The sequence below is a fragment of the Miniopterus schreibersii genome (assembly GCF_964146895.1).
Source record: "Miniopterus schreibersii genome assembly, chromosome: 4".
Classification (NCBI taxonomy): domain Eukaryota; kingdom Metazoa; phylum Chordata; class Mammalia; order Chiroptera; family Miniopteridae; genus Miniopterus; species Miniopterus schreibersii.
In genome coordinates this window covers 97,777,390-97,802,315 of record NC_138105.1, presented here as the reverse complement: position 1 = coordinate 97,802,315, position 24,926 = coordinate 97,777,390, and the positions used below count along the sequence as shown (strand labels likewise).

Sequence of the window (24,926 nt, the reverse complement as noted above, 5' to 3'; positions counted from 1 at the left end):
CCTGACCCCGGTTCTGTAGCCAGTGGAAAGAGGCCAGAAAGCAAAGGGGACTGGAATGAACTGCTGTCCCCTAACAATCACCACCGAAGAGAGTATTTGCCGGGGGCCCTGTCCTGGGAAGGAGCTGGGAATGGCCAAGGGAGCCGATTCGACACACTCCGCACAGAGCATCTACTTACCGCCCCCATTTGCAAAGGGCCACAGGTTCCCCTCCTCAGCTTTAAGTTTGTCGTTTCGATAGATGGGAAGTTTCAAGTTCACGACCTTCCCTTGCTAGTCCACAAAGCCCTCGGATGCTGGCCGGCCTGTCCGGCCCCTCGGCCCCACCGCCTCTCTCTCCCCTAAGAAAAACTTCCCTCCTTTTCCAAGAGCGACCCAAGCTGCGGAGGAAACATCTCAAAGTATTTTGCTGTTTTCAACGGACTCCCCCCCTCCCCCCAGTGAATCTGGGCACAACTCTTGATTCACATTAAAATAATAATAAAAATCACCAGCTTCGCGCCCCCCACCCCAGCCAATTGGGTGGCATTTTCGAGCTAAGCCCAACTAAGAACAGAGCGAGAATGCCTCTGAAAAGAACCGAACTTGGACAAACTTTACTGCAATAAAACAAACGTTTAATTTAATTCGGAATAAGAGATAAGAAATAACTCTTCAATAAAATATATAAAATTATACAAGACACCCTTTCAAAGGGATGACGTATGCGGGCGGGGGAGGGCAGAGATGGGCGGGAAGATGAAATACCAGGGAGCTAAACGGGCGGCGGGGACACCTCTTCAGCAAGTCAAAGCACGGCCTTACCCTCTGCCCCCAACAGGTTAAAAAAGTATATAAATTTCCCTAATACGTTTAGCACATACAATAGGTACACACACAGAGAAAGCATGATTTTTTTTTTTTCCTTTCTGGATCTAGTCATTGTTCAAGAATATTTAGCATATAGGTAAATGGTTACAAGACATTTTTCAAAGCAGAGAATTAACTACACCCCTCCCCCCGAATCACTTTTGCAGTGTGAGGACTGAGGTACCTCGCCTTTCACAGAAACCCTCAATTCCTCTCCCGTGATCTGAAATGCAGTTAAGCAACAGCCTGGGGAGGAATTAGGAAGTCCTCCCATCTTCCACCTTAGCCCGAGGCTAGCTGTCTTCTCAGCCCCCTTTTATTGATCTTACAAAAAAAAAAAAAGTAGAATTTTAACTGGGTAACAATCTGAGTAACAATGTAGCCATGGGAGGGGGGAGGGGGGATTTAGAATTTTAACTGGGTAACAATCTGAGTAACAATGTAGCCATGGGAGGGGGGAGGGGGGATAGGGCCAAATACGGTAGCATCTAATTAGTTTTTATAATGCCTGGAAGACTGCAAACACGTGAGGTGTCCCTGTCACTTGGAGGAATCTCTCCACATCTATTGCCTACGCACTTTGTGTCTAATTCTAATATTTGTTTTCCTTAAGCAAAAAGCCAATCGTTCCACCAAATTTCAGCAATTTTAGAAAATAGCTTGTCTCCCCCTATAAGAAAAAAAACCAAATGAACTTCAGCAGTCTCTTTTAGGTGATATATATATATAAAAAAAGTATATATATACACACATGTATCTAAAGTTTGCCTTTGAAAATAATTTGACTTTTTATGTCCGCTGTATAAAAATGTGTTCTATTTTATTATATATATTTATATATAAAAACCGTCCGAGCCAATCTTTGGGAAAGAAGGGAGCGTCTGGATGCGTGTCCAGCCTAAAGAACGAATTGAGCGGGGTCTGCGGCTGTCAGCCTCACTGCTTAGGGGGTGCGCGCGAGGTCTGCAGAGGGGGTGCTGGCTTGGCACTGCTTCCTGGAGGGGGCGGGGGCACTGAAACAAGCATCCGTCCTGGAGTCCCCTGAGCAGCCTTCCTTAGGAGAGATGGTACATGCCGTATCCGACTGGCGTGGCATAGAGTCCGACGGGCGGGATGGGGAGCACAGGTCTGTGGAAAGGGTAGGACGCCCCGTACAAGGACGCCGCTTGCAGGGGCGAGTTGATGGGGAACGGGAGGCTGAAGCCGGAGGGCAGCATGGGCTTCGCAGCCATCTTCAGCTTTTCCAGTTCTGCCTCCTGCAGTCTTTTCGCCTTGGCCCTCCGGTTCTGGAACCAGATTTTGACCTGGGTCTCTGTGAGGTTCAGAGAGCTGGAGAACTCGGCGCGCTCGGCGATGGAGAGGTACTGTTTCTGCCGGAACTTGCGCTCCAGCGCCAGGAGCTGCGACGTGGTGAAGGGCGTGCGCGGCTTGCGGTTGGTCTTGTGCTTGCGCAGGGTGCAGGTGGTGGGGCTCATGTGTCCTGCGGGGCAGAGAGCGAGCGAGTTAGCAACGCGAGTGGGCCCCGCTCCAGGCGCGCGCGAGGCCTCCCTCCTCACCTTACAAAGAGACACCTCTGTCAAAACCAGGGGTGGGGTTGTTGTTTTTTTTTGGGGGGGGGGGAGTAGAGAGGATCATATTTAAATGGATAAATGACTTTACTTTTTAAAACTGAGGCTTTTAACAAAATGGCAATTTCATGGCATAACAGAACTTTCTGTATGGACACAAACAGCCTTAGAGTGATGGAACTCAAACACCTAGGAACAGACCAGACCCCTCCTGAGTCATCTCTGAGAACAAAACCCCACCTCCTCTGAGCTTAATTTCTCTCGTCTTTATAATGGGTGCTTGGGGCCCTGGCCGGGTAGACATGGGTTAGAGCGTCGTCCCAAAAAGCCAAGGTTTCGGGTCTGATCCCCAGTCAGGGCACGTACAAGGATCAGCCAGTGAATGAATAAATGAGTGGAACGACAAATCCATGTTTCTCTCTCTCTCCCTCTCCCCTACTTCCCCTAAAAAAGAAAAAAAAATCAATAGACTTGGGGGCTGGGTTCAGAATAACCCTCACCTCCCTTGGATGCCGACATAATCACACATGAGAAATAAAATGAAGAGGGTCTCAGGAAAAGATGGTCAGCCCCCCTCTGCCACAGGACAAGTCGGACTGTATCAGGGGCGCGCTGACTGACCGACGCAGGCCGAGGGCGCAGATAAGGCCTGTGGCAAATTAGCAGCATCTTGCGCCGGGGGAGCAGCCCCAGCAGTAAACCAGCACAGCTGTCATTCCATCCAGCCTGCAGACTATAAAGCCTGCACATCTTACAGATGTGGGGTGGGCTTTTTGGCCGGGCGCTTCTGTAATATAAACTTTACTAAGAAGGAGAGAAAAATTAGCTCGCCCATAAATGTAAACGTCAGGGGAAATCACGCCGCCTCCGAGTTTGGAGCATGTGATGACATCTCAGTCATCTCTGCCCATTCTGTGGCCTGGGGCCAACGTGTAAATGATTAGTTTGTCGCCAGGATTTAGAAAGAGAGACTAACAAGCGAAATAAAGGTGTGCCAGCAGCGTCCAGACCCCATGTTTAAACCGGATTCAATTATAGGAAGTCACAGGCCCGGGCACCCTGTGGTTCCCGCATCAGCTCACTTTGGGCTTCTTTTCCTCAAGGGGAGGGGGGAGGAGTGTGGGGCTGGGGGGCAGATTGCTAAACAATTAATTTGCTGTATTTGGCTTTTATGAGCTATGCTAATTTTCCAGATGTAGCCACAGTAATAACTCCAGAGGACTCAAGGGGAGAATGTCGCATTTCTTGTTTTGTTACTTTGGTGGCCCGAGAAAGAGTTTACACTTCATACTTGAGGGTGACACAGCACAAGTCCCAACCCAGCCTCCATTTCCAACAAGCAATAGAGCTGTCCCGGTGTGACATGATTAACCATCACTTTAAGTGACTAAAAAGAAAGAGGCAGTGGGTTCTGCAATCAATCAGAGAACCAGAAGTCTGGGAGAGGGGTGGGTGAGAGGTGACCACAGAAGTCTACCTTCTGCATATGCTAATCCCTAAGTAAACCAGGGCACCTGCTCTTTAATTTACAAATAAACTAACCACTCCGTCTGAGGCTCCAGGACTGTGTGAAATCCTCAGCCCTCCCAAACCTGGCCTGCTCTCTGGAGGACCCAGCCGCGGGGGCCCAGACACCCAGCTCCTGGTGTCTCCGTCGGATCCTGCTCTAAGTTTGGAGGCAACTGCGACTCCCGGCGCGGTCCCTCGGGCTGCTCCTTGGGGCTGCGTTTGAATGATGAAATCCAGGAGACGGGGGATCCCACACGTGCATCAAAGCCGTGAAGTTAGGAGGCTTCCTCCCAGCCCACCACTCCCCTCCCCGCCCCCCATTTTAAACCAGCCAGAGGAAGGATGCGATTATACAAAGCAAAACAGCATTTATCCTACTTCCTCTCAATAACAAAACCGGGCCTAGGCGGGTGGCTCCCTCCCGCCCCAGGCTCCCTAGCGGGGAGCTCCCAGGACCCAAGGCTCCTGCCTCAGTGCTCCCCTGGCCATCTGCAGGCCCCAAGCACCAGTCACCCATGTTTTGTTTTAAAACTCAATCCTTTCTCGGAATCTCCAGTTTTCCTCATGGGAAGGCCGTACCCAGGGCCCAAGGCGGACTTGCTCAGCAGGGAAGCTGGATTACACTTGGTGGTAGGGATGTTTACAGAGTTAAGTGGGGAATTGCCATCCCAGAACCCAGAGGCCTAAGGGAGTGGGATTTCTGACCTCTGGACACGGGTCCCTGTAAGGCCTGAAACCCTGATGTGCCGCGGGGCACTGACCCAGGCCCAGGAATCCGTGGGCACACGGTATTTGTCAAGAATATTAAGTCCCTTAAAGTTTATGAGCCTCTATTTCCCCATCAATAAAATGGGAAAATAATACTGATCCTGCAGTGAGGCTCAGTGATAAATGTTAGAATGCCCAGGGCCCCGTCCTTCAGTGTTCCCCACGTTTTTCCGTCAAGCCCAAACTCGTGTGTAGATTCCTCCGGACTCTGCAGCAATGCCCTCATCTGTTCCTAGGAGGCCGGCGGCTGCCACACAGATCAGATAAGATAATACGGTTAAAAGTGCTATAAAGCACCGAGCAAACTAGTGTTTAAATTCTCTGAGCCCTTAATCTCCACACCCTTTGAATCTTTTAGAGTTTCTATCAGGGTGGAGAGACATGCCAGAGGGGACAGCCACTGACGCCTGCCTGGGTATAGATAGGGCCTCATTTTGTTCACAAAATACTGTGCATCTCCAGCCTCCAGGGTTGACAGATAGAAACGGATAGTTATGCGGTTGTCCCGGGGTTTGGAAAAAGTCCCTCCACAGGCCCCCTCTTGCCCGGCTTTCCCAGAGGGACACTGGGGGGTAGAAAACCCTTCAAGACCAGGAGGTGGAAGTAAAAGGAGTTCTGGGGGACGACTTCTCCAAATTGCAAAAGGATCCCGGGCCCCAAAATGGATGCTCAAGTTGGAGGAGCCCTTGGCCCTCCTGGGCCCGGCTCTGCGCCCTCCCGCCTCGTTGGCAGGAAGCGGGGTGCAGGTGCACGGACCTCCGCTCAGTCTCTCCGGGGAGAAGGCGCGGCGGCGGCCGGGGCCAGGACCCCGGGGCCCCAGCCCCATCCGGCCGCTGCTGCTGACCGGCGGCAAGCAAGCCGGTCCTCTTATAAATAAAGCCCGGGGGTCTGAGAAAGGGCATCGCCGCAGGTCCCCTGCCTCTGCACCTCGGGGTTCCCGCGACGACTGGGGCCTGGCGAACTAATGAGCGTCGCTGTGCGCGCCCAGCGCCGCTGGAATGCGGTTAATGATTCCCGTGCGCCCCGCGGAGCCCCGCGCCTCACACCCCAGCCCGCTCCCAGCGAAGCCGGGACCTCGCCGCGCGGTGCCGGCCGCGGGAACGGCGTTTCCTCCACGCATCCGTCTCTGCCACCTTCCCTCCGCGAGACCCCGCTTCCGACGCCCGCGGGACCCACGGAAGACAATGTTTTCCATCCAATATCGGGTTAGATTTCCGTGGGCTCATCTTTAAAAGGTGGCACACCTCGCAGGGCGGTGACCTTGACGCCCCCTGCACTCCCCAGGCAAGAGACCCCGGTGGGGCAGTGAAACAAAACTAAGAGAAGCGGCCGAAGCGCAGGGCTGGGGGCTGGAGAAACCGATAAGGCAGCGCCCCCGCAAACCCAGCTGGGGCTCGCCCTCCGCACACCCGCGAGTCCGCAACCGGGTGCGACGCCGCACGGCGAGGGCACCCGCATCACGCGCTGCGCGGCCAGTGCCCACGGGGCGTCCTGGATGCGGCCGGCGCGCTCAACTCTGGAGGCATAACAAGGGACCCCCAACAGCTGCGCCTGCTTCCCAGGGCGCACAGCGCAGAGGGGACCTGCGCCCCCGGCCTGGAAACCAGCCCCGGCTCCCTCGGGGACCCCTCCGTCCCCTCCCGCGCGCACTCACTCGGCGGCGGCGAGTATCTGCCGGGCTCCTGCATCCACGCCGCTCCGTCTTCCGAGTTTTCCGACTTGACCGAGGCGGTCTCGAAGGGCTTGACCAGCGCCCCGGGGCTGTGCGCGTCCCGGGCGCCGTGTCCCGGCAGCAGCAGCGGCCGCAGGGTGGCCCCGGCGGAGGCGCTTTCGGCCGGCCGAGGGGACGCCTCCTTGGGCGGCTTCTTGTCCGACATGAGCGCCTCCACGCTGAAGGGCAGGCTGGAGACCTTGACGCGGCGCTCCTCCGCCGCCCCCTCGGCGCCCCCGGGCCCCGGGCCCGGCCCGGCCACCCTCGCCGGGCCCTCCTCATCAGACGAAAACAGGTCATTGCCTTTGGACGGAGAAGCCATGACTCCTCTGCCCCCTGAGCTCCCGGCGCGCGACTCGGCTGGCAGCCCGGCGGCGGCGACTCAAACTTTTTGGGGGGGAGACGGGAGGGGCGCGCCGGGAGCCGAGCCTTTCCTCCGAGGGGAAGTAGGAGACGCGGGCCAGCCAATCCGCGCCGGCCCTGGCGCTGACGTCACGGGCGCTCGCCTCTCATTGGCTCTTCCGGCAGAGGCTGGGGCCTCCCCCCTCCCCCCCTGTTTGAAATAAATTAGGAGTTAATTACAGGAGCAGTCAGCAGAGTTGTTATTAGACGATCCCTCAAGGGTTATAATCACGCCAAAACTGAAAAGTCCAAGGCGTAATTAAGGCCGATTATTTAAAGAGGAAGTTCTCCGAGTCCCATTTCTTCTCTCTTTTGACCCCTCTTTTGAAAAGCTGCCCCGCGCCCGCGGCACACCCCTCCCCGCACCCGCGGAACGCGTGGAGAGGCCGCCTCCGATCCTGCGAAGACACGCACGAAGCGCCTACTATGCGCCGAGGCTGTGCTAACTTTGCAGCTGTAAGGGGTCGGCCCTGAACACGCGCCAGCCTCCCTCGCTAAAGGAAATAAGACACGCTGGGCGCTTAGGGGACTGTTTCGCACCGTAGGCGCCCAAGGGCGTCCGCTGTCACCGTAAATCCCCTGGAAGAAGAGAGGCCGGGCGAGCCCAGAGGTGGCCAGGGGGTGCCCCCTCCCAAACAGCTCCGACGGGACAGATGAAGCCAGCGGCCCCCGTGCCTTCCACTCCAGAAGAAAACCCGGGCACTGAGGAACTTCCCCCACATGCGCGCGTGGTGTGTGTGCGTCGGAGCCTGTGTTTGTTATGGGAGCTTGGGTGCCAGTGTTTGCCTTCCAGGGGGAGGAGAAGGGAAGACAAGGCACGATAATATCTAATGCCTCCCTCCTGCAAATCTCAGAAATTCAGGGTTCCAAGTTTGCACACCCCTGGCCTGTGGACATTTTAGGGAGCACATTTTTGTTCATTGCACCTGGTTTAAAAAGGAAAGAAGAAAGAGAGAGAGAGAGAAGAAAGAGAAGTCTCCGCCCACTCCAAATTATACCCTGGGTAATTACATCTCAAACTTTATTGATGACCGTCTCAGTCCAGGGAAGGGGAGAGAGGAGCTGAGCTTCAAATGCACAGAGGCCTGAGATCTCTGCAGGCCTTGGAGCCAAGACCCATGGACCCACATGACCCTTCCCAGGCTGCAGCTGCTTTTCCCTGTATCTGAACCACTTTTGCGCAAGGGAGGAGGTAAATAGAAGTCTCCCAGCTCAGGGCCTTGCGCACAGCATGCGCTTGCTACACAGTTACCAGAGCCTTGGAAGGAAGAGACATTGTGTCTGTACTGAAATGACTAAGGCTTGGAGGCTCCCTCTCACTTAGAGTCTTGGAAACTTGGCCCCCAGACCCCCTTGCCAGAGCACCTCTCTGATGCCATGTTTCCTTCCCCCCAAACCTCTGCCTGGGCTGAGACTGTGCTGGATCAGGATAACCGAACAGGCGTTATCTGAATCTCAGAAGATAAAACCAGCCTGCACCCGCTGGCTAATTCAATGTGATTAGAAATGGTCCTGAAAAGTTAAAAAGTAAAGAAGTCCTAGCCGTGGCCTTCTAAAACCTCGGAGTCCCTCTCCCACAAGGGACATGCACAATTCTTTTTTTTTTTTTTTTTTTTCCTTCCTTCAACAAAGTGGAAAAGCAGAGAAAGTTAAACAACAACAAGCTATCTGGAGATGTGTGCATTTTCCCCTTGAGTCATACCTGAGGATGGTTGGCTTGATATGCATCTCAAATACAGCACTGGTAAATCCAGATTATGACCTGTGCCTTCTAGAAGTACCAGCAAGGGGCAGGACCTGCATTTTGGAAACAAACCTGAAATTCGTTGAGCCCCTAGGTGCCAGAGTGGACAGATGGTTTGGCTGCCAGTTGGCCTGTACCCAGCACCGTTTTATCATTGTTGCTGCAAACTCCTTGTCAATTTAGGGGAACAGAGGCTCATTCCTGGGAAATTAAAATAAAATACTGCTAGAGCCCTTTTATTTTGATGAATTTTTCAGGGGAAGAAGCCAGGTTCTCCTCACTACTCAAGGGTCCTGATGTCCAGACAGAGAAAGACATTTATGAAGCCAGAAATAGGAAAATGCTGGAGATTAAAATAAAACAAACAAACAAACAAACACTAGGTTTTCAAAGCCAGGGTGCCTAGCTCTGATTGTGAGGAGAGATGCCCAGGGGGCAACTAGCCTGCCAGACTTGTCTTCTGCCAGCTCCCTCCCCAGCTCCCTGCTGGGGTGGAGACAATTCAGGAGAGGGACTCACTACTGCTGGAAAAAGGGTGGGACCTCAACACAACTGGAACCCTTGCTGGAGAGCCCCTTCTGTGCCCTCGATCCTGCTTCCTGGCCACAGACCGTGGGCACCTTGCTTCCCCTCCCTCGGCCTGCTTTTTGATCCCTAAAGTGAAAGACAATAACCCCTACCTGAGACGGTTCTCGTGGCGATTTCATTCAATAGGCTACATGAAGTAACTAGAAGGTGTAGGGGAATCAATAAAACATACTGTATACCAAAAGCAGCAACAATTTATCGACTTTCTCTCTGCCGCATATACAAATGAGGTGCACCGGCCGCCTCCGCGGAGCTCACGGCGGGTTCTTTGTAAAATCTCCGGGGCCGAGAATTAGTCTCGGCTGGAAAAGTGTGTCGTCGCGTAGCGGAGCAGGGGTAGCCCCCGAGCCCAGGGCTGGCTTTGGCACTTAGGGGGCACTCAGTACAGGCTAGTTCCCGGTGACAGACTCGTCGGGGTTCCAGTGGGAACAGTCCCCACTGAGCGGCAGCTCTGCAGGATGCGCTGGCGCCTGGACCTGTCCTCTCGCATCTCGTGTTCCCCTAACACACCGCTCTGGGCAGAGATTATTTTCTCCAGTTCACAGACGACAAGCCCAAGGCTAAGATGCGTCTAGCACGCTGCCTCGGGTCACGCAGGTGAGAAGTGGGGGGCCGGGGGCCGCCCGGCGCGGCCCAGGCCCCTGCGCGCGGAGCCCTTCGGCTCCCGCGCTCCCTGGTCGGTGCGCTCGCTCGGGGCCCTGCGTGGAGCAGCCGCGCGCGCGCCGCACGTCCCGGGCGAAAACGCTCCTGCCGGCCGTGGAGGGCGGCGCGCACCGCAGCGTCTGCAATGCCCAGGACCGGCCGCCGGATCCCGGCGGCGAGCAGGGGCGGGGGAGGGGCGGGAGGGGGCTGTAGACGGGCCAGGGCTGCGGGCAGGCGCCAGGCGCGGGGAGATGAAAGGCGGGCTCCGGGGGAAGGGGCTGCGCCGGGTGACCGGCTCCAGCCGCGCCGGGCGCCCCGCCCCCGCCCCGCCCTCCCCGGCTGCCCGGGGCAGAGGCGGCTGCCCGCGCCGGAGCCGCGTTAATTGCTCTCGGCCCCGGCACTCAGCCTGCACGGAGCCGGGACAACCTCGCTCCGGGAGGAATGACAATTCGCCCTAATGGGACAACCTCGGTCCCAGAGGAGTGACAATTCCTCCTAATGGGCCGCTCGTTAGCGGCCTATCCTCTCGAACCCGGGTATCAGCGGCGGGCAGACAAGCGGGCGCCAACGCCCGCCTGGAATTCCACACACCGCTGCCCCCGCCCCCAGACCCGTCCTTTCGCTGTGTGACCTCGGGCTAAAGGCTGCCCCTCTCTGAGCTCACTTTTCTTACCTGTGCAGTGAGGACCGGGACTGGGGAAGATGGGACTTAGGCGGGGCGGGCCTCTTTCCAGGCATTTCAGGGATCACTTTCGGAGTTACAGAGTGGGAAGGGGAAGGAAACAGGCACTCGGGGTCACTGGTTGAGGTTCTTTGGGGGACACATCCCTTACTTGCGAGGTTCTGGGTGATCAAACCGGTTTTCTATGGCCGCGGCCTGCCCACTGAGGTCAGGACTGGTGGGAGCCGGGACTGGAGAGCCAGGGCCGCGCAGGTTACCCAGGCTGCGGGAGCCTGGGCTTTCATTGTCCCATTTTACAGATGAACTGCTGGAGGCACAGACCCAGAGACGCTGGCCGGGGAGCTGCTGTGGGTGAGCCTAACTCGGCATGGTCCGGGGAAGCAGCCCAGGACAAGGACACCCTGGGGTGGGGGTGGGGTGGGGGTGGGGGGTAGGGGGAAGGGCAGGCACAGTGCCTCTCCGCCCCCAACTTGAAGCCTGGAGAGGAGAAGGCCGGTGCTTGGAGACTTGGGCTTGCCCCTGGCCACAGCAGGTGTGAGGGCCGCAGAAGGGAAAGGGCCAGAGTTCTGCTCCCTCTGCAGTTCTGTGTTCAAATCCAGCCCCACTTCTTACCATTTGCGGCCATTGATGCCCTGGGGGGTGGCGGTAACTAACCCATTTCAGAAAAGAGCACACTGGGGCCCCATCCGCAGTGTGGCCCCATCCGCAGTGTGGCTGCCGGAAGCTTTGCTTTACAGAGCTCCAGGAGCACAGCTGGCCACAGCGGGTGCAGCCCCGCCCGGGGGTGGCGGCCACAGCTGGGGCTCCTGGAGCTGTGGGCTCGCGCGGGGCTGTGGCACTCATTCCGAGTGGGACTCCAGACAGTCTCTCCACCTGTCTGCACCCGGTTTCCTTATCTGGAATATGGGCGTGTCTAGCATTCAGTAAATGTTGCACAGCATTGTTTCTTAAATCATTATGGATATTATGTTTACCTCCCTTTTCGGTAGATCTGCCTGGCACCACACATGTCTGGGGCCCAATGACCCAACGTTGGACAACTTGTGGCACGAGCCTGCAACTTTTTTTTTAACTCTGTAAAGTGGGCGTAAGTACCCCGCTCTTGAGAAGGAAGCAGATGGGCAGCCCTGTCCAGTGAGGGGTGGAGATTAAGGGAAGAATGAATGATTATTTAGACAAACGGCTCGGAGTATCTGCCTTTTCCCAGCCCCTGGGCATGGCTGGCTGGCACCTCTGCTCCACAGCCCTGCCCACACCGGGGGAAAGTTCCCATGAGCAGGGCCCAGGCTCTGCTTCATCTGCACAGAGAGAACCCAAGGGCCCCTGGGAGAGGTGTTTCCGGGGGGCTGAGGGGCTGCAGTCCCATGGAACCAGGGCAGGGGGAGGGGGGACCTTGCCCTGCCCTGCACAGGCCTCTGCCCCAGGCCGGCCCCCAGCCCCTGGTCAGTCTGCCCACCTGGAAAACCAGCCCCCTGGGCTGGGCCGAGAGGAGGTCTGACTCCAGGTCAGTAAGTGTCAGCTCCCTCTTACTCCCTGTGGTGGAGGGGCCCTTAAAGAGAGAAAGTTGAAGCTTCAGACCTGATAAGAGTTTCTCACAACTAGTAAATACCTGGCAGAAATTCCAATCAGGGTTTGACTGATTCTAAAATTTATGTATTTTGCTGGAGGCCGCAGTTGTAAAGGCGGGCGGGGAGGCGTCTGGAACTGCTCACAGCGACGGAAGATCCACTATTTCCACATTCTCCCAGCTTGACAGATGGGACCTCGGAGTCTGGGGTGGGCTTCCTGACCAGCGAGGGCCCCCAGGGGAGAGGGCCCCCCAATAATGGAGTCCTCCTTATAGAGTGGGGCAGAAATCTGAAATCTCTCTCATTTGGTGGCCTCTGAATTGTTTCGTCTTCAAAACGCAGCCCATTGGGCGTGGGGGAGGAGGGAGAAAGGAAATTTGGGGAGCTGCTTAATGGGCATAATTATATTTTTTAATTAAGGAAAGCAGAACCTCTTCCAACTGCCCTGCCCCCAGTTGCCTGGCAAGCAATGAACCGGGTTTGCTTTACCTGGATGATGAAGACCATTAGGAGCAATTACTCTGAGTTTTGTTAGTCATTTCTAGGAGAGAGGTTGGGGCACTGGAGCTGGGGCCCAGGCTCCTGCCAGCCTTGGGAGGGAGCCTGGGGTCCCCACCGGCAGGAAGACCCCTCCCCACTGTAACGAGAAGTGCAAAGCGCTCACATCCAAGACGTCACTTGCTCCCTAGATCATCGCTTGCTCCCCAGATCGTGCTGGGGCGCAGAGACTCCCTCTCTCTCCCACTCCCGGCCTCTGCCCCTTCTTGCCTATCACCCCACTTCACCCAGAAGGTAACTTCGGCTCAGAGAGGCACTGCCGTGTGGCCCAAGGTTGCAAAGGGAGTCCGACAGGTGACTGCTCTGTTCTGCCCCGCAGCCCCCTCCACCCTTCTGCCTCGGGGACCGTTGGGTGAGGCCTGGACCTGCCAAGGGCTGATCTCCGGTCCCCTGAGGTTTGTCATGCGCCCACAGAACCAGCCGTGTCTGGCGCCGGAAGAGACCCGCACAGCGAGGGCTGGGTAAATACTGGCTGAGTAAATGAATGAATCCAGGACCGGGCAACCTGGAGGCTGTAGGGGCCGCCCATCAGCTCCGAAGGTCGCTCTCCCCAGTGATTTGGAGACTTGGAATGAACCTTGACTTGTGAGAGCTGGTCCACGGGTCGTAACAATCACACTGGATCCTTGCGGGGAGGGGACAGATTCTTAAATTGTCCACAAGGAAAAAGCCACTCATTTTGCCCCAAACTCTCACCTCACTAGACTTTCAGTCTTCACACTTGCCCATAAACAAGGACTCATTTCACAGATGGAGGTGGAGGTGGGGAGATTGTCCCCTGCCCAAGATCATGCAGCCGCTAAGGGACCCAGTCAGCATTTGGCCCCAGACCCCCAGCTAGCTGGCCTTCGTTTCCCCACATCTCCCGCCCGGGGCTTGAGGCCCCCAGAGAAACAGCATCACTCTGTTCTCTTGACCTGCTCCCTTCAGTAACATGTTGGTTTTTGCTGCATTTCCTAAATTTTCTGTGTTCACACGATAGAAAAAAAGTGACCTAAATAATGTATGTAGGATGTATAAACAGGTCACCTGAGGCTCTCTGCTTCACGAGAGCAGTGCATGCTCCTTGAGCGCCTGCTGTTCCCCGGGCCTTGTCCTAAGCCCACGGCAGGTGCCGCCTCCGGATCCTCACAACACCTCTGCTTGGTAGATGCTGCTATTACCTCATGTTTCTGTAGGGGCGTCGGATTCTCAGACGTGGAAAATCTAGATAAATATTGTTTCTCTCTTTTATTAAGCCTCACCTGAGGATATTTTTTCCATTGCTTTTTTTTTTTTTTTTTTTTTTTAGAGAGAGTGGAAGGCGGGAGAGAGAGAAACATGGATGTGAGAGAGACATCTTTGGTTGAGTCCCTCACGTGCCTCGACCAGGCTGGGGATCCAGCCTGCAGCCAAGGTATGTGCCCCTGGCCCGAACTGAACCCCCAACCTTGCAGCCTGTGGGCTGATGGTCCAACCACTGAGCCAGACTGGCTGGGGCTCACTCTTTCTTTCTTCCTTTCTTTCTTCCTTTCATATATTGTTTTATGATTTCAGGGAGAGGGGAGAGATAGAAACAGCCGTGCGTATGTGGCCTCGATGGAATGGGCACTTCTCTGAGGTTCCACCTCTCCACAGTCCATACTTCTTGCAAGTGGGTCCGCGGTCTCTGCGGGGAGTGAAGAGAAAGGGCCTGGCCCACAGCTGGAAGCAGGGGTCTCATCCCACATGTCACTCACTTGCTGGGGACTCTGAGCCCACCCTCCCCCTCTCAGGGTCCCCTCTTTCCCTTACTGGCAAAATGGGGGGGTGGGGTACTTGCATTTGACGTCTTTCCAAGTTCTTTGGTCCTGTGATAAAGGGGTGAGTGAGTGAAAACTTTAGTCTTGTGTCCATCAGGCTGACAGGTCCCCAGGAAGGCAAAGGGTAGACAGAGCACAGGAAGTTGGGGGGCTGGTAGAACCCCAGTCGGATCCTGTACCAGCTGTGCATCCTGGACCAAGTTCTCCCCCTTCTCCGAGCGGCGCCCCGTTCTCCCCACCTGAAGGTGGGATTGAGTGAGATTGTGGGTTGTGGGTATAAAAGGTGAGGAGTCGCCAGTCCCCTCCTGTCCCCTGGCGCTGGTCTCCTGTGTCAGAGGAGGAAGGTCTCTGACTCGGTGGGTGCAAGGCCTGGGAGGCGACCTTGCGGATAACTGTTGATGAGACAATTAGAGCTAACTCTGCTGGGCGGACCATTGCACAGAGGCTTGTGGAATCGCGCTTGCCGAGCTGCCTCAGGGCCTTTGGGCGGCTGTGCCCCGAGAAACCGTGGTGGATTGTCCTGGGCTGGGCCTGAAGTCACACTTAGGCCCATGACCAGAATGTGACCCCGTCTTCAGCAATCTGTTAATCCCCCCACGATATTCAGGAGTCCGTCTTGGTACAACTTTAACGCCCGGACAGCGATGGCTAATGTTCCCTGGACAGGGCACCAGGCTGGCTCCGGGAGGCGGCAGCCTCTAGCCAGCAAATCACATGGTAATCTCGCTTCCACTCCGCTCACTTTCAGAGTTCAGCCCTCTGTGCTCATAAATAACCGTGTGACGGGAGCGTCGCTTTAAAACGAGAGTTTCTTTGAAGTTAAACGTTAGTTATCCGTGCTGCGGATGTTGCTGGGATAAGGCCCGCAGTCGTGATTGTTCTATGATGGTTGTTCGCACACAAGAGAGCAGCCGAGTGGGCGGTGGCTAGGATTCGGGCGCTGATTTACCCGAGAGACTGCGTTTCCAGCTGCGCGGGATCCGCTCAGAATCTCGCTCCACCGCCTCCATGCTGGGCCGTCTTAGGAAAGTTGCTTCCCCTCTCTGGACCTTGGACTCCTTATCTGTGAAGCCGGGGGATAGTGATCATTCCAAGCTCCTGGGTTTGCAAGAATGTCCTGTAATAGATAGAGGACCACACCTCGCTGGATGGTGGGGGTTGTTATTATCAGTAAACAATGAGTGGGGCACTTTGGTGAAAACGCCAGCCTGTTTGCCCTGGACCTGGCTATCTGCTAGCTTAGTCGTTGTTGCAAAAGAGGGGAAGAGCTCTTTGAAAGCTGAGTTCTATTTAAAATCCACTTATTTTTGTTTAGCTCATCTTCAGTGTCCAATACACACGTGGTCCTTTCCCGGGAGGACAGTCAGGATGTCCAGGGAACATCGCCCTCAAGAGTCGCCCGCTCCAGGGGGACCACAGCCCTGCCGAGCACCCCGTCACCCCCGCCGCTGTTGAAAGCACTGCCTTGAAGCCGGATTCTTCTTGCAGAATTACTTGCTTTCGCTCTCCAGCGTTGGCCTGAAGACAGTGTATTAAACATCTGGGAGTGTGACCGGCATTTAACGCCTGGAGAGCTTCCGCAGGGAGCTGGGGCCCTGCTTCTCCGCGTCCGTCTGCAGGCGAGTGGCCCCGAGGTGTCTTCTGTTACACTCTCCCTCGGGAGTTTCAAAGTCAGTAAATAGTCACCATAACCAGTAGACCAAATCAAAAATACCCAAGCGGTTGATAACCTCCCTAGTTCTTGCTCTGTTTTCCCATCGGCATCTCTAGGATTTAGACACATAACTGGGATTGACGAGCTCGGGTGCACCCCCGGGGGCTCCCCGTTATCCATAAGCACAAAATAGCACATATACAGGGTGGGCAAACGTAGGTTTGCAGTTATGAGTCCTCAAAACACAGAGTTTCTTCTTGTGTTATTACCTATTAATAATTGTTATTTCCCATAGGAACAACTGTAAACCTACGTCTGCCCACCCTGGAATACAGGAAAGTGGAAACTGATGGTGTCTTTGGGTGTGTGTGGCTGTATGTCCACCATCTGTGGAACTTCCTGCCTGCCTGGCCCACATTGTAGACATCTCATGGTGCCACTAGATGTAAACCTAACCCACTGTCCTTATCTTCCATAGTGGGGACAGATTACAACTCAGTGAACCCTTTCCTGGTGGACAGCACTCCCCGCCGCCTCCAAATCTTACTACTACCAACCTTTCTTGGAAAACGAAATCCTTGCAAACTAACAGATTAAGAAACCACAGTTTATCATCAGATTTGGTGACCCGCCAGCCCTCTGTAGTCAATGTCCCTTCTCCCAACTCATGCAAATCTTCATTCTCACCTCTTGTTTCTAAAGGTTTTATTTCTAACACCGAGATTGCTGGGGTATTTTTAATTCGAACCGATACTGCTAGATCTTTAGGTAAAACCCTGTCCAGTGAACCTTTCAATCAGCAGCATCCATCCCCCCAAACCCCCTTCTCCAAGCTCTAGCTCAATGGGCTCGCCTGTCAGGAGCCCCAGGCCAAGGCAGCAGGCAGGCCCCGTGAGCGGCAGGGCAGGGAGGGGACAGACACGCTTCCTGCAGGGCAGGCCTTGGAGCCAGCCTCCCAGTGCACTCACTGGTGACTTCACAGTGTAGCGACAATTAGCAGCGTTGTTTCATGTAATCCTCACCGATTTGCTTTTTAACCTAAGCAGCACCTGGCAACAGGTGTGCTCGGAGCAACAGCTCAATATTCAGAGGCTCGGACTGCGAGAGAAGGGCGAGGTGGGCCCAGGCTGCCGAGGCCGGGCCTGGGGTTCTCGCTGTGCTCTTGGGATGCCCTTGAGAGTCTTCCTGCCTCTCTCTTCGCTCTGTTGTTCTCTGTCTCTTCTTGTTTCTCTGGCTCTTTCTTTCTCCCCAGCCCGGGACCTGAACAGTGCACTTGTTTTCTTGCAGGCCCTGTGGTGCCTGGGAAGCCCTAGAGCCCAGGGATGGCGTCACCTTGTTCTAGAGGGTTTCCCCAACCCCGCGGCAAGCAGAGGCACCTCTCTAGGGCCCCGGAGAACCAGAGATTGTCATCGGGACAGGACAGCCTGGCCCATCCAGCCAGCGTGTTTGCTCAGCCCTTAAGTGGTCCAAGAGTGTGGTCAGTTTTCCTCCACGTGGGTCCATCTGACTTGATAATGAACCCTGTTCGCCACAGAGCAGAGTGTGGGCCAGCGTGGCCCCGTCACGGAGGTTTTGACGCTGGCCTGACCTCCCAAGTGAGTTTTGCTCGGTCACGTGGAAGGCCGAGCTCAAGGGCATCAAATGGAAGTGGAGTCAGATGTGAGGAGTCAGATGGGAGGGGCGGGGTGGAAATTGGTTACCCATTCTGGCTCGGACAGCGGGTCCTCAAAGCAACACCCAGGGCTTCTCCTGGGAGAGGCAGGTCCTGTCTAGTTCCTCAGCTCTGCCCGGGACAGGGTTGCACGGCGCTGGGGCAGAGTAGAAGCTGTAGGGCCACTCAGACCAAAATGGGCTCTGTGACCTGGGGCAAGTCACTTAACCTCTCTGACCCTCAGTTTCCTCATCTGTAGAATGGGGTGGTAATGACACTGACCTCAGAGGGTCGTTGGGAGCATTAGTGATGAGAGCAAGCCCCTGTCACAGATCTTGGCACAGAACAATGAATGGAGGCGACAGTTTTTGAAAACCTTTGACTGAGTGACTAACAGAGGAGCTGACTCTTTGAGGAGGAGGGGAGTGGGAATTATTTTCCGGTCCCCGCCTGGCTCCGTTTCTGTGGCTGGCTAGTGGTTACCTAGGCGATGCCACGCCCTGGAGGCCAATCCCTCTAGAACACGTGCAGCAGCCGAGGCTCCGGGCACGTGCCTGGGCAGAAAGGGCCCACCTGGCGGGTGCCTGAGGCCCGGTGTCAGCCCTGCGACTGTCAGAGGCCGTAGGGACCAGGGACTTAACTCCCAGGGTGCGAGGGAGCTCAGAACCAATGGGTGTCACTTTAAAACAGAAATAATTCTTTTTTTAATTAAAAATAAAGTTAAGCCCGGCTGGGAGAGGCTCAGCAGTTGAGCATCGACCTAAGATCCAGGAGATCGGGGTTCAATTCCCTGCTCAAGGCACATGCCCGGGTTGCGGGCTCGATCCCCAGTGGGGGCGTGCAGGAGGCAGCCGATCAGTGACTCTCTCATCATTGATGTTTCTCTCTCTCTCCCTCTCCCTTCCCGTCTCTGAAATCAATAAAGACATATTTAAAAATAAATAAATAAATAAATAAATAAATAAAGTTAAAAAACCAACCAAACAAAAACCCCAGTCGGTGTGGGGCTAAGGCGGCCCCGGGTTTGTTTGTAAATGCAGTGGCCTGACCGGGAAGCAGCCCCGGGGAGGGGGGGGGGGTTCGGGGCGACCTCCCTTTTCCTCCGGGAGCTGTTCCCATTGCCCCGCAATGCAGGCCACACATGGGCAGGAAGAAAATATGCAGGCAGGGAATAGTCGGGGGGCCGGGGGCGTGGGATGTTCTGTGAGTTTGTTTTCCGAGTCTTCTCGAATGTCCCTTTACTTCTACAATTTAAACAAGTTTCACAAACTGACTCAGAGTTGGGCTTGGCCGGAACGAACTTATTTTGTTGGTGTGATTTTCCCTAGACGCCTCCTTTCAGTTGCTTTAGGAAAGGACCTTAGTGGGTTTTTATTTTTATCCCTTTGTTTTCCCAAAATCCATCTCCTCTGCGTTCCGCAGAATCAGGCTTAGTCGGAACCTGGTGCCGGGTTCAGAGCCGGTCCCCGGCCGCCAGCCGACGGTGCGGCGCTCAGGCCGCATGGCACCATCTCGGGGCCTCGGCTTCCTCCCCCCTCCTTACAGGTGGGGAAACTGAGGCTGAGGGACCAGCCATGTGCCGAGGATTGACCAGCTGTTAGCAGGGTTAAGTGGACTTCGAATTCCAGTCTCCTGAGTGTTCTCTTGTAGCCCAAATAATCCCCCGTCCTGGAAAGTGTCTCCTTCCTGGGTCTCCCTGGGACAGGGGGGTCCAGATAGTGGTATGCACACCCCGACTCTTCTGTGAACCGGTGGGAGCCTCCCGCGGCTTGCAAAGGGGGCGCACTCAGAAGAACCTCTGCTTCCCTCCGTCTCACATTCGCAGCCGCTTCAGTGTTGAGAAAACCAAGCGCCGTAAAAGCGAGCTGTGCAGAAAACGAGTGGGGACCTGGTTTGGGAAGGAGAGCCAAAATTCCCGATCGCCAACAACACTGCTGCTTTGGATAAATATTTACCTAATCCGGCGCTTCCCCCCTTTCCTTTCTTCCTCTGACCGGGAGGTTCCTCCGGGCAGCTCGGCCCTTTTCCGTCGTGAGGCGTGTTTTCTGGGGTTTATTACTCAGCTGTAAAAATGCGCTCCAGGCAAGAACTTGGCATATTAAGTCTCATCTCAGAGGTAATTGGTGGGGATTTTTTTTTTTTTTAAACCTTTTTTCTTTTTACAGACAATCTTGGAAAGGGAAACAGAAAGGTCAAGAATTTACTGTTGGAAACTGTGGGTTTTGCCCCCACGGCTTTTCCTCGGGTTTGTTCTGTATTATTTTTTGATCTCCTCTAGCCAGATATTTGGGGGCAGAGTTACTGAGGCTACAATCCCAGGCACTTATTCATTCTTCCTTCGACAAGTATTTACTGCGTGCCTACTGTGTGCCAGACCCTGTCCTGGGCTCTGGAGACTCCCGGGTCGGGCAGAAAGATCCACGTGGTCTGGGTCTCACCGGGCGGCTCGCACGCCCACGCCCACGCCAACCCTGCACATTGCTGGACCGAAGCCCTTCCGTCTGCAGCACGTGGTTGGAGGGGTTGGAGGGGGGAAGAGGCAGGGGCCCTCGGCTCCCACTCCATGCGGGCTGGCCTGGGAGGGCCTCCAGGGAGCCCACATGGGGAGCCTCGCGCCAAGTCTGGGAGAAGAGTCAGGCCGAGGGGGAGAGCGCGGCCCCAATTCCAGGCTCCATCGAATGGGGGTGTGATGGGAGATCATATTTGAACCCCACTGGGGGGCCCAAGCAGACCATGAAGAGGGATTTTAGCTTTTATCCCCAGTGCCCGGGGAAAGCCGTGGGAAGGTCCTCGGTGCAGCAGGAAATGATGTAACTATTTCTAGAAGGATCTCTGTGGCCTTTGCAAGGAGCATGGGCTGGAGGGGGCACCTTGGGAGCAGGGGCCCATGCAGGAGGCGGCTACAGTGGCCTGGCTGTGGCTCTCGGTGCGCTGGTCAGAGATGGAGGGAGGGCGTGGATTCGGAGGCGGTTGAAGGGAGAGCTGGACGCGGCCTGCTGCTGGGTGGGGCCCGGGCAGGAGGGCTGGGGACGAGCCGGTGGAGGGGCCAGCGGGAGTCGGGGAGGAAGGAGAGCCATGGCCCGAGGTGGAGGAGGAAAGGGGAGGTGATGGCAGGGAGAGGGGTCGAGAAGGACTCCTGGCCTGGCCGGCTGGGTGGTCCTGGGGCTGAACCTGTGATGGAGGGAAGTTTGAGGAGCTGTGGGGTCTCACGGCCCAGACCCTGCGATCGCTCGGCCCGGGTCCAGCCCCAGTGCCTAGCCCGTTTCCAGTCCCCGCTCGGCCACTTTCCAGCTGGGTGACCGGGGGCAGGCTCCTCACTGTGCCTCAGTTTCCTCCTCTCAGAAATGAGAGTGATAGTAGACAGTCAGGACTCCACCTGGGAGACTACAGATGGGCCGTCTGCTCAGCAGCACTCCTGGCTGTCCCGGGGGCCTGTTCCCTGCCAGAGGACCCGGCCTCAAACAGACAGATATGCGGCAACACCCCGTGGCAAAGCTCCTGTGGAAAGGGGCAGGGGTCTCGAGGCAGCAGGCCCATGTGGCCCAGGGCCTGCAGGTCCTAGGCAGGAGTTGAGGTTTTATTATAAGTGGGGTGGTGATGTGACTGACACGTTTCCGGCAGGAAGAGAAGAGAGAAAAGCTGACTTTTTCCTAAAAGATCCCTTTGGCGGCAGTGTGACTTGGGCGTGTGCTGGGGGCAGGGACGGCGGCACCCGTGGGTGTAGAGAGGCTGTGCAGGAAAGAGGCTGGTTCTCCAAGAGGTGATGGTGGCTGGGACGAGGGCGGTGGCCGTGCAGGTGGACAGAGCGGACATGCCAGAGGAATAGTGTGAAGGCAACGCCAGCCTCTTCTCTACCAGGTGGCTGTAGGAATTCATTAAAAATGCAAATTGACCTGGCCTGCCTGTAACACCTGGCACCCCTCTGCCCTCGCACCTGTGCCGGGGAAGCCTGGTCTCTCCGCTCCCAGAATGCACCTCGCTCCTTCCTTGGGGCCATGCCCCTGCGCGTCCCCCCTCCTGGAGACTCAGCGCCCCCTCCCTGCCCACCGCTCCCTGCTGTCAGGCCTAGTCCCCCCGACCCTACGGCTGGCTATCTGAATATGCCCACTGAAGATAGTAAAAAGCGTGGGTAAGGCCCTCACGGGCCCAACTAATGGATCAAGAAACTACGGTTTCTCCGTGAGACGCGGTTGCCCGCCAGCCCTGCAGTCCAGTTCCCTTCTCCCGGCCCCTGCTCGGGGTCACTAGCCCAGAGCTGGGAGAGAGGGGACTAGCGTCGATTGAGGACACACTCAAGGACCACACGCTTCACCCACTGACTTTTGTCTGATCGTCACGACAGCCTGCGAGGGAGACATGGCAGGTGAGGACCCTGGGGCTCTGGGAGATGGCGGTGAGTTGCCCAAGGTCACTCAGTGCCCCTGAACCTCATCCCCCAGCCCGGGCTGCCACCCACCCCTCTCTGGCCCTCCTGGCCCCCCGCTCGGACACAAGCCCTTGCTGAGCCCCCACTGACCTCGCTGCAGCTGAGCTGCCCCTGAGGGCCGTGGTGCTCCAGCCCCACCAGGCTCGGGAGACTGCTTGCGAGCACTGTGTACGGCGCCCTGAGCGTGACGGGTTCCGAGCCACCTGTAGGGACAGCCCCCTCCCCCGCCCGAGGCTGTTCAATCAGAGTTGTGTGGACAGCTTATGAATCCGTCCTTTTCGGAGCTCCTTGAGAGGTGCCTTTTAAAAGCTATCCCGAACCAGAGACCGTGATGGAAACGACTGAAAACGTGTTTATCTCTAAGTGGGAAATTACGTGAAAGAAAAAACAAGTCAAAGCACCCACACCACCAAACTGCAAAGACCGTCGGCAACGTAAATGCCAAAAAGACATTTTTATTTGCTTTACGAGAGCCTGAAATAAAGAAAAGGCTCTGCTGGGAAATAGCAAGAGGATTTCATTGGCCGTTTTCAGAAATGGAAACATTAAGAGTCAAAACACCTGAACGAATGTTCGTCTCTTTTCCAATGAAAGGAATGTAACAGGCGTTTGCGGCTCCAAGCCCAGGGCGTTTCCACCATTCCTATGCTGCCGTCCCAGAATTATTCTTCACCTCTGCCCAGGATCTATAATTTACAGAGCAATAAACACACATTATCTTATCCATTCCCCACAGTCACCTGGCTGGGCAGGGGCTCGGAGGAAACTAGCCCATTCTATGGCCGAGGTCGTGGAGGCTCCGAGGGGAGGACGTGAGTTGCCCGCGTTCTTAAAAGGCAACGGCGGTAACGTCTTCCAGCGCTCAGAATGCTGCCTGGCTCTGGACACACCAGCTCCATGGGGTAAGCAGGCCTGGGGTCATTACTATTATTAATAGTAATATCAGCATTCTTAGTATTACGGATGAGCAAACCGAGGGTCAGAGAAGTTAAGAATGAAGACGAGAAATGAGCATGTGTATGTCAGCAGCAGGGCGAGTGCTATAGCGACGTTATCTCGCCAGGTCCTTCTCCTATCCCTCAGGAAAATATTTGCAAAGGTTTTCCACTCATTCATTCGTTCATTCGACACGTGCTTGCAGAGCCCGCTGTGGATCTGGTACAGTTCTAGGCACTCGGAGCACAGGAGTGAGCGAAAGGCAGTCCTCGCCTTCGCTGAGCATGTATTCCTTTGGGTGTGGCTGGAACAGAGTGTAGATAAACAGGTGCATGTGTATCAGACCAGATGCCACTCGATGCGAGGAATAAAAATAAATCAGCATAAGGCAACACAGCGGTGGGAGGCGTTTACATCCGTGCTCGGGGCTGACGGGTGCTGCGGTGACGGTGCATGACCTGAGCAGAGTGGGGAGAGGCTTCTGAAGAATGAATGGGAGCTGCCATGCTCTCGTGGGGAGCAGAGGAGAACCCCTAGTGCAGTCACAGCCCCAGAGAGAGCAGCTTCTGTCTCTTGAGGGTTTAAATCTGCCCAGAAATTTAAAATGTTCCTTCATCAAGTCCTTATTACCGCAGCAAGCGGGGGGTTGGGGAAATTGAGGCTGAAAGGTTAAGTGGCCAGTTCACAGACTCCTCGCTAATAAGTTGCAGATTTAAGACCGGAACCTGCCCCTGCCTGGCACCAGGCTGGCACTCCTGACTGTCCCATGTCTTTGGTGCCAGCCAGACTGGACACAGCAAGGGAGGGGTGACCGGAAGTGCTGCTGGCTCAGTGGGGAGGACAGCACCCTTCAGGGCCTTGAAGGCCGGGCTAGAACATCCACGAGGCGGTGGGAGGCCACAGGGGGCTTTTAAGTAGGAGCAAGACAGCAACAGGTTTGTGTTTCATTTCCAGCAAGGGCTCAGCCTGGAGGGGTAGGGGGGAGGTCCAGGGGGCTCCGCAAAGCTGGAGGGAGGGGGGTGCCGTTTACTGAGATGGGAGGGCAGGGGAGCTTCCTCTCTGCCAAGCCGCCTGCTAAAGAAATCCCATCTAACATAAAAGTTCTTAAACTGGGGTTCATGGACCACTTGGGGGCGAGGAGGGGAAGAATGTCTGTGAACGTGGATGGGAAAACACTGCATCTTTATTTTTGCTGGCCGCTGACTGAAATGTATCATTTCCTTTCCTTATAAATGTAGCCAGCAACTGGGAGCCGTTCAGCCAGTACTGAATTTGTAACCAGTAGACAGATGTGTTCAGCTATCTTGAAACTGTTTCTGCTCCTCGCTACTCCCATCCCCGCCTTAACAAAGAAGCAGCTGTGCGAGCACATGGCAACATTTTGATAACTGTATTTAAATATAATTGGGTGTTTTTGTTATTTGATTTCATGCATTGAAAAACATTATTCTGAGAAGTCCACAGGATTCCGCAGCTGCCAGCCGGGTCCAGGGGCACAGAAAAGGTTTGGGGCTCCGGAAGGGGCCTGGGGCCCGCTGCGCCCTGGCGTCCTTTGCCTCTCCCTGTCTGCTTTGCTTCTTTCTCTAAGAGCAATAGCCACTTTGGCCCGGAGGCTCCTGGAGGAGGCCCGGGTCTGGTCTCCTGCAACTCTTTAGGCTCAGGGTTCATGGGTAGAGCTCAGGAAATGTTATTTTAATTTGGATTTGATGTCGGCCTTTAAAAACCAAGGGTTTTCACACACATCTGGACTTCTGGCTTCTCTTCCAGAGTCAGAAGGTCTGGCTTCTGGGCCTCCCCTCCTCCCCTGGTGCCGTGGCTGGAGTTAAGTAGCAGCCGCCGCTGTGGATAGAGCGCCACCCTCCCGCTTGCCACGGCTCCCGGGCACCCTG

At 55.6% G+C, this 24,926-nt stretch overlaps 1 protein-coding gene across 1 annotated transcript; it reads right to left on the bottom strand.

Annotated features, from left to right (window-relative positions):
* Positions 1-595: 595 nt before the first annotated feature.
* Positions 596-6,832, bottom strand: MSX2 (msh homeobox 2). The gene is made up of 2 exons (XM_081136101.1): positions 6,349-6,832; positions 596-2,329 (listed from the first exon to the last, which is right to left on the bottom strand). The coding sequence occupies exons 1-2, from the start codon at positions 6,725-6,727 to the stop codon at positions 1,905-1,907; spliced, it is 804 nt and encodes a 267-aa protein (XP_080992227.1). The 5' UTR covers positions 6,728-6,832; the 3' UTR covers positions 596-1,904.
* Positions 6,833-24,926: the final 18,094 nt, after the last annotated feature.

What these genes read in the sequence shown, in the direction of transcription:
- MSX2 (XM_081136101.1), bottom strand. Translation starts at nt 6,727, where the DNA reads ATGGCTTCTCCGTCCAAAGGCAATGACCTGTTTTCGTCTGATGAGGAG. An exon ending in CAGATACTCGCCGCCGCCGA is followed by an intron (nt 2,330 to 6,348) that starts GTGAGTGCGCGC and finishes TCTGCCCCGCAG; the next exon opens with GACACATGAGCCCCACCACC.